The 12,331-nt window shown below is 31.6% G+C and overlaps 2 protein-coding genes across 2 annotated transcripts in view; one reads left to right on the top strand and one right to left on the bottom strand.

The window, feature by feature from the left end:
- The window catches only part of LOC100811243 (AT-hook motif nuclear-localized protein 15), a 2,354-nt gene extending 2,062 nt beyond the window's left edge, over positions 1 to 292 (top strand). The window contains exon 2 of the mRNA XM_006576036.3: positions 216 to 292. Within this exon, the coding sequence (XP_006576099.2) occupies positions 216 to 292 (77 nt within the window). The remainder of the gene's footprint in view (positions 1 to 215) is intronic.
- Positions 293 to 9,922: 9,630 nt separating this feature from the next.
- Positions 9,923 to 10,847, bottom strand: LBD8 (LBD domain-containing transcription factor). The gene is made up of 3 exons (XM_006576035.1): positions 10,569 to 10,847; positions 10,176 to 10,306; positions 9,923 to 10,091 (listed from the first exon to the last, which is right to left on the bottom strand). Exons 1-3 carry the CDS (start codon positions 10,845 to 10,847, stop codon positions 9,923 to 9,925), a joined length of 579 nt encoding a protein of 192 aa, XP_006576098.1.
- Between the last annotated feature and the right edge of the window lie 1,484 nt (positions 10,848 to 12,331).

Below are 12,331 nucleotides of genomic sequence, written 5' to 3'. Positions count from 1 at the left end.
GAGTTCATTTGGGAATTATTGAATGAACGGTAGACGTTTTTTTTGTACCAGTACTTCGGATGGGGTTTGGGAGATGTGCTGTACACTGCAACTTGTATAGTTGAACTCTGGAAAATGAACGAGAACAATGGTGATTGAATTTTTAAGAAATGTGCAAGGAAAAGTTAATTTTTTTTGGGGTATATCGGGGTCACTATGTGCTCTTTATTTCTCAGGCATAATCACTATCATACTTATTGTTCTTTCTGTCTTGCTGAACTTGGGCTTTGTAAAGGGAAGATTTATGTTTTGATACTTTACTATTACTTTTTCTTCACTCGTATTTTTATCTCATCCTTTTCTTTTGTTTTTATCACTCTTCTTTTCACTAATCCAAAAATGGGATGTTCATTCATCATTTTCCTAATGGGACAGGTGGAAATTGTAGTTGCTTGATTCTTGTAAGTCATGAAAAGTTTAGGTTGGTGAAACCAGGAAATGTCCTTGTATCTTAGGTAACATTTGAAACAATTGAGATTAGGATTTAATTCTTGTTGAATGAGTAAATGTCCAAAAGTTCCCTTTTCACTTTATACATTAGCTTTTAGGGTATCTTCTTCTCTGAAATTTTGAATGTTTGCCACCTTGAATCACCAATAGGGTATTATAGGGCAAGGGTGGTATGGTATGTAGGTTCCTCTTCTTTTAGGAGCTGTTTGACTGTTGAGCTTATAATTAGTTAGCATTATTGCACTCTATCAGGAAGGTGCCAAAAAAGGTTGTCTAGGTGCAAGTATTTGGAAGCCCACACATGTGAGTTTTGGATGCAATGGTTGCTTTTCGTCTTTAGTTTGTATAAGGCTAACATAGGCTAAACAGAAGGGATGGAGGGGAGCAGAGTAATTGTGCCCCCTATATCTTCTTACTACTATTTGACATTAGATTGAGGGTAGTAAACAGAAGGGACTCTCCACTAGTCCTTTTTATTTCGTAGTTCATCTTCATTTCCTTTAAGCCAATATGGATCAATTGATTGATTAAGAGTTTTGATAAAATAATTATGTAGCGCTAAAACTTAATCAATTCAGTCATTATTTTAACACGCTAAACCTTTACTCCTTTGTTTTAGATAATTATGGAACTGGGGAGTTTTAATATGACTTGGTTGCTTATTGGTATGGTTGAAAACTTGAAATAATTGCTGGGTTCTTTATTCGTTCTATGGATCTTTGTGCATATTTATTGAACAATACCAAAATAGAGGTGGGAACATCTGTATTGACCGGAATAATTTTGCCTATTTCTTTTTCCCTGGTCAAGCAATTCAACTTTGTTTAATTTGCCTTTAAGATTTGTGCTATAGTCCCTGTAATACAAAATTGTTGTTTTAATCTATATCCTTCCTCCTCTTATTTTGGTCCTTATAATTAAGTTGTTTTTCTTTTCTTTTTTCTCTCTCTTGATGTTACTATTTCAATTTTCAATTCCTATATAATTGCAATTTTTTTTATTTTCTTTTATATTGAAAGATTTTCATTTTAGTTTTTTGTAATTTAGGAAATATCAGCTTTGTTTTGTATCGCAATTAGGTATGTTTGGTTTAGAGGATGAAAATAAAGGGATGGAAATAGAAGAATTCTTTTTGAATTAAAGTAGACCATAAAAAATGTGTTTCATAAAAAAGTATAATTTTATTTCTCTAATATTATTTCTTTATTCTCCACCAAACACATCATTACTTAACATGATAAGAACCCAAGTAAACCAATATTTTTGCAGGCATATAATTTGGAATTTCTTTTAGAGGATAAAACGAAATTAATTCTATGGTTTGAGATTAAAAGTTTTTTAAGCTTAATTTTTATCATCTAAATTTCTTAAAAGTTATTTGTCATTTGTCTACTGGCCAAGACTTGTGCAGCCTAAGTGTCCTAGTTTTTTATTTATTATTTTGGTGAAATAAGTGGTTCTAGCTATTGTACAGCCTTAATTAGTTTATTGAAGTGTGTGGGGAAAGGGAGAACGAAGAAACAAATGTCCTTCTTCACACCTGTTAAATACTACTATTATTTTTTATTCATTCTAATAACGTCACCACCAATCACGTCATGTTAATGTGTGAATATATTTAAGATACCTATTAGTGCATAGTCCTTGTGAGTTGTGAATGAAATTTTCTTTTTCCAGGAAGGATATACTCACCCACCGTTCAATTTAGTTGTGTCTGACCTAAAATAAACATTGGAGATACTTCTTGACTAAGAAATAATCTTGCTTTAGGAAGAGATGAACTTTTTCCTTTGGTGATTCTGGAGATGAACATTTTAGCCAAGAGGAAACTTGGACTTGGGCAATGACGAGGACTTTCTTGGTCAACGATCGAGTTTATTATCTTTGTTTTATCCTTATAGAGTGTACAGGGATTTTAATGATGTTGATGTAACTATTCTATATGAACCCATAAAAATCACATAAGTCACTTTTGGGGTATGAAAGGTCAAAAGCATTTTTGGTGAAATTAATATTTCTTCACATGTAGTAATAATGGGATTAGGTGATGGTTAAAAGCAGAATGGTTTTCTTCATATACTTCTTCCTATCACGAATATTTGTTTATTTTTTTTAAATATAAATAAATCTCAATTATCTAAATTGAAATTTTTTGACACAATTTGTTGCTACAAACCATTTTGGGTACTGCTGTTTGGAGTGTTGGGTTCTAAATTCTAATTCATAAATGAGGCTAGCTATTTTTCCAGAATTTAAGACAGTAGAAATTTGTGGGACCTGATCTTTCAAGGGAAATTTAAGTAGTCTAATATTCTCTTCGATGAGAAAAAAATGTCATGCCAACTAAGAAAATTAATTAATCAGATTTAATTACATAAATTTTAATAATATCAGGTTTAGTGCAAACTTGAGAGAGCATACATAAGACTTTCAACAATTGAAGCATATAGAATATTTTTTATGTGTTTCTCTTCAAAATCATTTGTTAGACACTGACTCAAATTGAATTTGTCACCCTTTACAATGGGAGCTACTCTTGGTGAATAATCTTTCATGTTAAATTTCTCTTAAATTTGTTAATATAGGTCTCTTGAGACAAATCTAAAATGCCTCGAGACCTTTCCTTATGGATCTTAGTGTCAATGATATGAAATGCCTCTCTCATATCCTTCATATTATTAAAGTTCTTTGAGAGAAGTTGTTTCATCTCATATAACAAATTCTTATCATTAGTTGCAAGCAAAATATAATTCACGTATAACACAAGAAAATAAATCTTACTCCTATTGACCTTCTGGTATATACATTGATCTATGATGTTTTCTTCAAAACTAAATGAAGTGATGACCTCATGAAATTTTAGATATCATTGACCGGAGGCTTGTTTCAATTCATAGATGAATTTATTAAGCTTGCAGACTAAGTGTTCATTATCACTAGAGGAGAATCCTTCAGGTTGTTTCATGTAAACCTCTTCCTCTAGATGACCGTTAAGGAATGTCGTTTTCATATCCATATGATGTAACTCAAAGTCAAAATGAGTAACTAATGTCATAATTACTCGGAAGTCTTTCTTAGATAGAAGAGAAAATGTCTTTGTATAGTCGATTCCTTCTCTTTGAGTGAACTCTTTAGCAACAAGTCTTGTCTTATGTCTCTGAATGTTGCCTTGTGAGTCTTTGTTTTAAAAACCCATCTACATCCAATGGCTTTTACACCTTTAGGCAACTCGATGAGATCTCACACTTGGTTGGATGCCATAGAATTCATTTCATCTTTCATAGCATTGTACCACAAGTTTGATTCCTTAGAACTCATGGCCTGTGAAAATGATTCAAGATCATTTGCAGCTCCAATGTTGTAGTTCGATTCTTCCAGATTTACCACATAATCATTAGGAATTACTGATTTTTTTTTATAACTCTAATAGACCTTCTTAATGCTGCTTCCTGATCTTCTTGAGAAACCTGTTGTTCCTCATCAACAACTTGATTTACATGATCATTTTCAACAGTTTTGTGGAATTTCAATCACTTGTTGTCTAATACCCATTTGTACTTGAGGGGTGTAAATGACAATCACTTGAGCCAGAGGGTTGAGCTTCATAGTGATCATTTTCAAAAGCAATGTTCTGAAATTGACCACTCCCACTGGTCAAGTCATTCTTAAGAAATTTTGCATTTCTCAATTCTACAATCCTAGTGCTATGTGATGGACAATAGAATCTATACCCTTTGGAATTTTTCACATATCCAATGAAATACCCATTGATAGTCCTTGGGTTTAGTTTTTTCTCTTGTGGGCTATAAATTCTAACTTCAAACGAACATCCCCAAATATGTATATGTTGTAAACTCAGTTTTCAACCTTTGAATGACTCAAAAGGTGTCTTTGAGACAACCTTGGTTGGTACTCAATTTAATATATACACATTCGTCTTTAGTACTTCAGTCCACAAGAATTGAGAATGTTTTCTGTTACTCATCATACTCCTCACCATGTCCATTAAAGTTTGATTTCTTCTTTCTGCCACATCATTCTGATCCAGAGAACCATGCATAGTGTATTGGGCAACAATCCCATGTTCTTTAAGAAACTTCACAAATGGACCAGGTTTTTGTCTATTCTTCGTGTATCTATCATAGTACTTTCCACCTTTATTGGATCTCACGATCTTAATTTGCTTTCCACATTGTTTCTCCACTTCGACCTTAAAAACTTTAAAGTCATCTAAAGCTCCATCTTTAGAATGAAGTATGTAGAGATACATATATCGTGAATAATCGTCTATAAAAGTGATAAAGTATTTTGGACCACTTGAGTCCATGTCTGGACAACAAATATCAGTGTGTATGATTTCTAATAGGTTTGAGCTCCTCTTTGCACCCTTCTGAGACTTGTTAGTTTGCTTACCCTTAACGCAATCGACAAAAGTTTCAAAATCAGCAAAATCCAAAGCACTAAGTATTCCTTCATTTACCAATCTCTTAATTCTCTCGATAGAGAAGTGTTCTAATCTTCGGTACCACAACATAGAGGATTCCTCATTCACAACACATTGTTTTAACCCATTAGTAAAATGCAAAGAATTATAGGCAACATCATTTTGCAATTCAATAAAGTAAAACCCATCAAGTAATGCACCAGAACCAATAATTTCATATTTATTAATTAAAGAAAAACCAGAATTTGAAAAATTAAAGGAAAAACCCAATGGTGCAAGTCTTGATATAAAAGTCAAATTATTAGAAAAATTTGGAATGTAAAATGTTTTTTCTAAACATAAAATAAAACCACTGCTTAAAACTAAACTACATGTCCCAATGACTTCCACATGTGAGCTCATCTTGCCTCCTGAATAGATGTATTAGAAATATGGATTATAGAACCATAATCAATTCACCATGTGTTATAATTAACATTAACCATATTAGATTCATAACAAACAAAAGTAAATGAAGTACCTTTCTTGTCAAGCCAACTGTTAATTTTTAAGTAGTCTTTCTTCATATGCCCATTTTTTCTTGCAAAAGAAACACTTTGACTTTTTATTTATGATTGACTAAGCAGGAATCTTGCCCTTATTCTTGGCTTGATCCCCTTTCTTCTTTCCCTGAGCAGTCAAATATACCTTTTCACCCTTTTCCATTATTATCCTTTTCTCTTTCTTGAACACACATAGTCAATAGCTCGTTAATTGACCACTTATCCTTATGTATGTTATAAGAGATTTTGAAAGGGGTATACTACATAGGCAAAGTATATAAAATGTAGTGTACTAGGAAAGAATTTGATATGATAACTTCCAAAGCTTTTAGCTGAGCCATTATATCCCTCATGCGCATGATGTGATCACACACTCCTCTTATCCCATGGAGTTTTAAGGATGAGAATTGCATTATAAGGATGTTGACAAGGCCTTAACAGATGTAAAAAATTGATCATTAATGGCCTTAAAAAGATCATTGACCTTTTCATGCTGATCGACAAAAATATGGATACTAGCAGATATATTGTTTTTTATGAACATCACAAAGAGACGATTAGATCTCTCCTATTTTTCATAAAGATCAACAACATCTGGAATGCTAGTTTCAATAATTCCCGATGGTTCATTTTTGCTATTGGCATAGTCAATATTCATCTAACCTAAATGAAGGAAAATTCTTTCCTTCCAAACCTTATAATTGTCTCCTTTCAATTTGGGAATATCACACTTAATATAAAAAATGTTTGCAGATTGATTAACTGCAAAGTTTAAACATACATTCTCATTATTCATAATTTGAGACTAAATAAAATATTATGTTTTACCAATGTAAAACTTGTATTAGTTTATGAACTTAGTGGCATAAAACTTGCCTGTGGGCTAAAGTCCTATTCAATTAGATTTAACTTATGATAAAATTATCAAATTATGCTCATTTCTTCTTCATTTCTGTGAGTAAATTAAGAAATATAACTTGATATTTTATTCTAATTATTCATACAAACATAATAATTCTCTAATCAATTAAATAATATTAATCCCTTAACATTAATTAATTCTTAATAAAGAGCTAAATATTTGCATAACATTATTCATAATGCAAATAAATTGAAATAATGTTGCATAGAAAAAATTATTTAGTATAATTTCGTATGCATAATAATCATAAAATTCTACACAAAATTTCAAGAAGTAAATAAAAAATATATTCATACAATTATCCAATGAGCTCTTTAATATTAATGTGCATAAATTATTTAATATAATAGTGCATGTTTAAACAAAGACCATAAATAAACATACAATTAAACTAAATAAATAAATAATTTAAACACATAACTCATAACTAAATAAATTTAGTACATAAATTAATTAATTATGAGCAAGATGATATTAGTAATTATTAATTAAAGATGTTAAGGTATTTCACAAAAAAGAAACTTTAATAGCAATCCATGTATATGGCTGGCAACATATAAATCCTTTTTTTTTTAATTTAGAAATAATTATTAAACCTTAAATTGTTTGAAAGGAGATGTGGGCTGATCAAAGCAATCATGGGCTGACCAAAATGCAACGGGTAAAAAAACAAAAATAGCTCGCGTCAATAGCATTAAAACGACGGGAGAAATGAAACAAAACGAAAGACTTGTATCTTCTTTAACCTTGAGCCGGGTCACTTTGACCCAGTTGCAACCCAATGAAAACCCGATAATTTTCAACCATTTAGAAAGTTAAAATTATCATTTTAAATCACCGATAAAAAAAATCGATTCCAATATAATTTTTAGTCTTAATATTAATTAAAACATTCAAAAAATAAAGTATCCATGTCTCAATAAAATAACATGAGTGTCAAAAAAAAAGAAGCAAGGCAGATGCACCCGGTTCTGTTTAACAGAACGTGGATACACATAATAAGATCATGGATTGTTAGTTGTTATTGAACGTTGCACGAATGTGTTGAATGTGAACTGAAAATGAACTAGGTACAGACATCCACTTTCCATAAAAATCACAAAAAAAAAATAAAATAAAAACAATTTGAGAAAATAGGAACTGAAAATTCCAACAATTTATTCAACAAGTTGATTGTGTTCTCACTTTTCAATATTTTAGGGATCTAATATTTTTTTCTGTTTTCTTTGAGATAGTGAAAAGGTTATCTGAAAGTTGTTATTGTATGTGGTCCATTTACAAGCAATATTCAACCTAGTATCAATACTAACGTTCCGAATGAAATCATGTGCGGATTTTGTGGTTTTCACTAATCTCTCCATGTTTTGAATTCCATGACGAGTAGAGTTTTATATAAGAAGTTTTGCTCACTGTTTGGGTCATACTCATCAAGCCTATTGTTCCTGCAGAAAACGAAATACCAGCGCGTTGGTTAGTGAAAGTTAAAACCGTTCGGTGTCTGTGTATGCTGGAGCTTGCAATGGCTAAATGTTAATTTTCGATTATGCTTTCACTTTTAGTTTGATCCGAATGTATTTATTTATTTGCTAACTTGTTTGGAACGTAATTATTAGTTTACATATTGATGTATAGAATAATACGAAATGTAATCTGCGGTTGATTAAACTATAGAATCACATTTATACATCAATGCTGCTATTGGATAACGATAATTAACTTGTATTATTTATTACAAAAAGTTCACGCATTCAGAATGTGCATAAACTTCCTTTTTTATATTCTCTTTGTTAACATTAATTCTTTTAATTTGGTGTTTGGTAGAGTGACGTGGATATGAGAATGTTTCCGTGGATGAGTATATGATATAAAAACTATAAGTCATTGATGAAAATTAAAGTAGCACTAGAAGCTGATAGCAACTTGCTTGAAGTGGCTAAGTCACGTGAGAAAGAGAGAATAGCAAATTGAGACTTTGGTGAATCAAATTGAAATTTTTTTAGACTGTGATTTATGTATAAGATTTTTGAATTTAACGTAAAAATAACTTATATTAAATATGAAATTATTTAATTATAAAATTTTTTCAACATAAAATTAAACATGTCAAAATTTATTTAAAATTTGACCTTTTAACATGAGTTAGACAGGTTCAAATAGGACTGACCTACTTAAAAATATAATTATATTAATTACTAAAATATCTAATATAGTAACTATTGAAAATTGAAAATAACATTGGCCTGCTTCTGATCCATTGACAAAATCAATTATCTAATGTGAAATCTGAAATCAAGCCTGCACTAAATTATTTATTTTGTATTGGTACCAGTTATAATTGAAAAAAAAATCCTTTGTTGGATTGAGTCTGTTTCTTTTATAACATACATGCAGACTCAGATATCAACTTATACGCACTAAAAAAACCCATAAACACTCAAATTAAGTACATAATTATTTTTAAAAAAAATATATTTTTGATATACACAAACAAGTATCGGAGTATGTATCCGGTAAATGTACCCCATGAATTTAGAATTATCCATGTTGTAGAGTCCTTATCATTAACACAGTTAGTGTGACTGAACTCACTGAAGGTGTTGCTATGAATACCGCTACAAAAACCTTTCCGTGGTAAAAAGACATCACAAAAACATTTTGGCGAAAAAAAATGGTTAAAAAAATCTCTCATATAAGAATTAAAACTTAAAATAAGAATATTTATAAGAATAATATGAAGTGAATAGATTAACCAAATGATAACAAGTAAGAGAAAGACTAACAAAAATAATAAAATTATTAAAAAGCCTTTGCCGTAAATAGATTATTTAGTATTTGATATATAGAACCCAAAAATGCCATTTGATCTTGGTAGCGTGCCAACTCTGACTTGGTTTTGTTGTTCTATACTCGGACAGTTAAACTTCACTTGTTAAGTAATCTTTCTAGTTTGAAAATAATGACATAGAGTACATATAACTGTGGTTTAATGTTTATCTACCTATTGAGTAGGCTGTTTAGTTATGATAATTGTTAATTGATACGTGCAGTTAGATGCTTCTCCTAACGTTTTTTGTTCAGTGAGATAATTAACAAAGTATACAAGCCGAAGAGAAAAGAAAAAAAAAAGGAAGAAAAATTGCTTGTAGTGCATGTTTAGTTAATTTAAAATAATATTTGATTTTAAGCTTTAGAGAGAGCTTTAGTAAAAAAAAAACGATTATTATTTCTTTGGAGATAATCTTAACCAGATACGTGCAATTAGTTACCGAGTAATGATTCTCCCATCATTTTAGTTACAAAATTTTACAACTGGCTTTACACTTGTCAGTCCCTTGATTTGTTAACCATTTAATTGGGAATTTTTTAGTCCAAATGATTGTGAAAGTAGCATTAACATGACACACGTACCTACCATATTGTAAAATAAAAATACACGTCACAAAAAAGTTGATTTTGATGCAATCATCTTGCACCTGATGCAAGTATGGTGCGCATAAAGGTCTAGTCACAGCTTTTTCATTATTCCTAGTTCTTTATGTCTGCATTATGCTTGAACCATGGATGATTCACGAACATCTCTTGGTCAATTCCAGATAGGAACTGTTCTAACGGATTAGAGTTGAAATCACCAAATGAAGGGTGTTCCACTTGTGTACAATTAGGAAGTTCTATATCCATCTGTGAGTTGATCAGACTTTGGAAGACTGTGGCACTTCCTTCTTGTGAAAGAAAATTAGCTAGATTATTTTGACAATACTGTGTCCTTGTAGCATCATGCTGCAAAATATTAAACTGTGTTCCGTTGTTTGAGTTAATTGTTGCTTGGACACTGCCACAATTGACAACACTAACTGAGGAATTTGCCACTAGATTTCCAAGAGCATCTATCTCCTCTTGCAAGCTGGCAACCTGCACACATAAAGTTTGAGTTACATGTGAAACACTCAACTTATCTAAATTGTTGAGCCGGATTCGGTGCAGTCACTTTTCTGCGCATTTACACAGTCATTACATTTATGACTGCTGAATGAAAACCAGACGACTCAGATTTTAACCTAAATAAAATATGAGCCTTCCGGTCTTCATACGACGTAAATGCATGGAAATTCAACTGCAGGGAATCCAGGTCCATAAATTGTGGTGTGATAAAGTAGACTGTGGAGTCAGAAACCTGATGCTGCAATGCATAGATATGAGCAACACAGCCATATATAGGATCCTGCATGCGAGCCAAGGCTTCGTAAGATATGGTGACGGCAGCATCACTTCTATTCTGGATTGGAAGATGTGACAGTAGCTTGGAGACATTACTAGCACCATAAATTTTATGCACTGCTGCAAAATGGGTTGAGGCTTGGTCGTAGGAAAAGTAAGGAGCAAATACACAATCACTCGTGCATTTTCTCCTTAGGAACTTGCATGCTCCACATGATGAGCCAAACCCTGTCATTGTCTCAAGTTTTTTTTACTGATGTTATGTCAATGATTTCTGTAGTGGAAGACTTGTAATAATTTCGTCTAAGGAGAGCTTAAGGTTCGAACCTTTATAGCCATCACCTGGGAGATTCAATTTCTTTTGCCGTGTCCAAAGGACATTTTCACTTACTTTACTTTAGAGTATGTTCCTCTTTTGGGTCTCTTTTGTGGCCTACATTGTCTTTGTCAAATAGGGAATTTTTTTTCCTCTTTTATGCCTCAAAAGGGCTTTTGTTCCTAAAGTTTCTTCTCTAATGCTTCAGTTATTGAATATCCAATCATCATCACTTTTTGGGTTGGGAGAAAAGTTACTACTACAATCGGTTTGTGAGTTTGAGTAATTATAATGCATGCTTTAGCTAATCTAGTTTCTAGCATAGAGTACATGACTTATTGCGGCCATTTGTCTGGATATTGTTAATGGCCCTTTAATTCGTCCAATTTAATATGTCATTTATCTGCCACTTGTTCTATGTGTGCATATTTTAATCCCCACCATAATTCAGGTTTAGCTGTTGGCCACTTAAACTATATGGTTTGAGGTGTGTAATTAGACTAATTATCCACTGTTCTGTTATTCCTTTGGTGCTTATTTCTGACTCTTTCAGACTCAAGAAAACAAATTAATAATACAAGCTCTCTGTTCTTTTGGTGGCTGTTGTGATGCAGTGGTAAATGGGAAAAATTATTTTATGGTTTGGGACCATTATATATTTATACTCTCAGTTTCGATAATCTCTATACAGCACATAAAAAAGGAAGTCACACTGCTTTAATTTTTAGGATGTAACTTATGTATTTGTTGGATAATTATGTCAATTAAATTTAAACTGAAATTTAATATGATATCAGAGTTGATCACAAGCATCCTTGGAGGAGGATGTTAAAAAATATTCTAAAGATGTTATAGATAGATCTGTTGGACCACTTAATGCCATTTGCCGCTCTAAAGTCTAAACCATACAATAATTTCTGGCTAAAGGGGGAGGTTAATGTAGAAATGAAGCAGGGTGCAAGAACGAAGAACGAATTGGGAGACAATGCCATTAACACTTGCAAAACTTTCTGGTTTCTGTCACTTCAAAACTGTGAACTATTTTGTCTTTGACCCATTGGAACATGTGTGAGAAGGGAGAGCTATGAGTTGGTGGATGAAAAACTTCGGGCTTTCGAGTATAACGATGAAATTGTCTTTCTCTATCATGTATCAATCATCGTTGTTATCTCTTGACTGCTAACTTCTAACTTTTTTCTCAAGTTGCAATCTCATCCAGTCTTAATAATAGAACACTTTTTAGCATTTTTTTTTACACACTTTTTATTTTTGTTAAAATTCATTAAAAGTTAAAAAATTAAAAAAATTCCATTAAATAAAAAGTGAAACACAAAAACTTATAATTTTTAATAAATTTTGACAAACAATAAAGAGTGTATTTAAAAGGATGTATCACTAACATT

Source organism: Glycine max, chromosome 2 (genome assembly GCF_000004515.6).
Source record: "Glycine max cultivar Williams 82 chromosome 2, Glycine_max_v4.0, whole genome shotgun sequence".
Lineage (NCBI taxonomy): Eukaryota > Viridiplantae > Streptophyta > Magnoliopsida > Fabales > Fabaceae > Glycine > Glycine max.
This window is presented reverse-complemented; position numbering and strand designations above follow the sequence as displayed.

Excerpts from the sequence above, each read along its gene's own strand:
- LBD8 (XM_006576035.1), bottom strand. The coding sequence starts at position 10,847 with ATGACAGGGTTTGGCTCATCATGTGGAGCATGCAAGTTCCTAAGGAGA. Across the intron at positions 10,307-10,568 it reads TCTATGCATTGCAGCATCAG|GTTGCCAGCTTGCAAGAGGA; the intron begins GTTTCTGACTCC and ends TTATGTGTGCAG. Across the intron at positions 10,092-10,175 it reads ACACAGTTTAATATTTTGCA|TCTGATCAACTCACAGATGG; the intron begins GCATGATGCTAC and ends AGTCTTCCAAAG.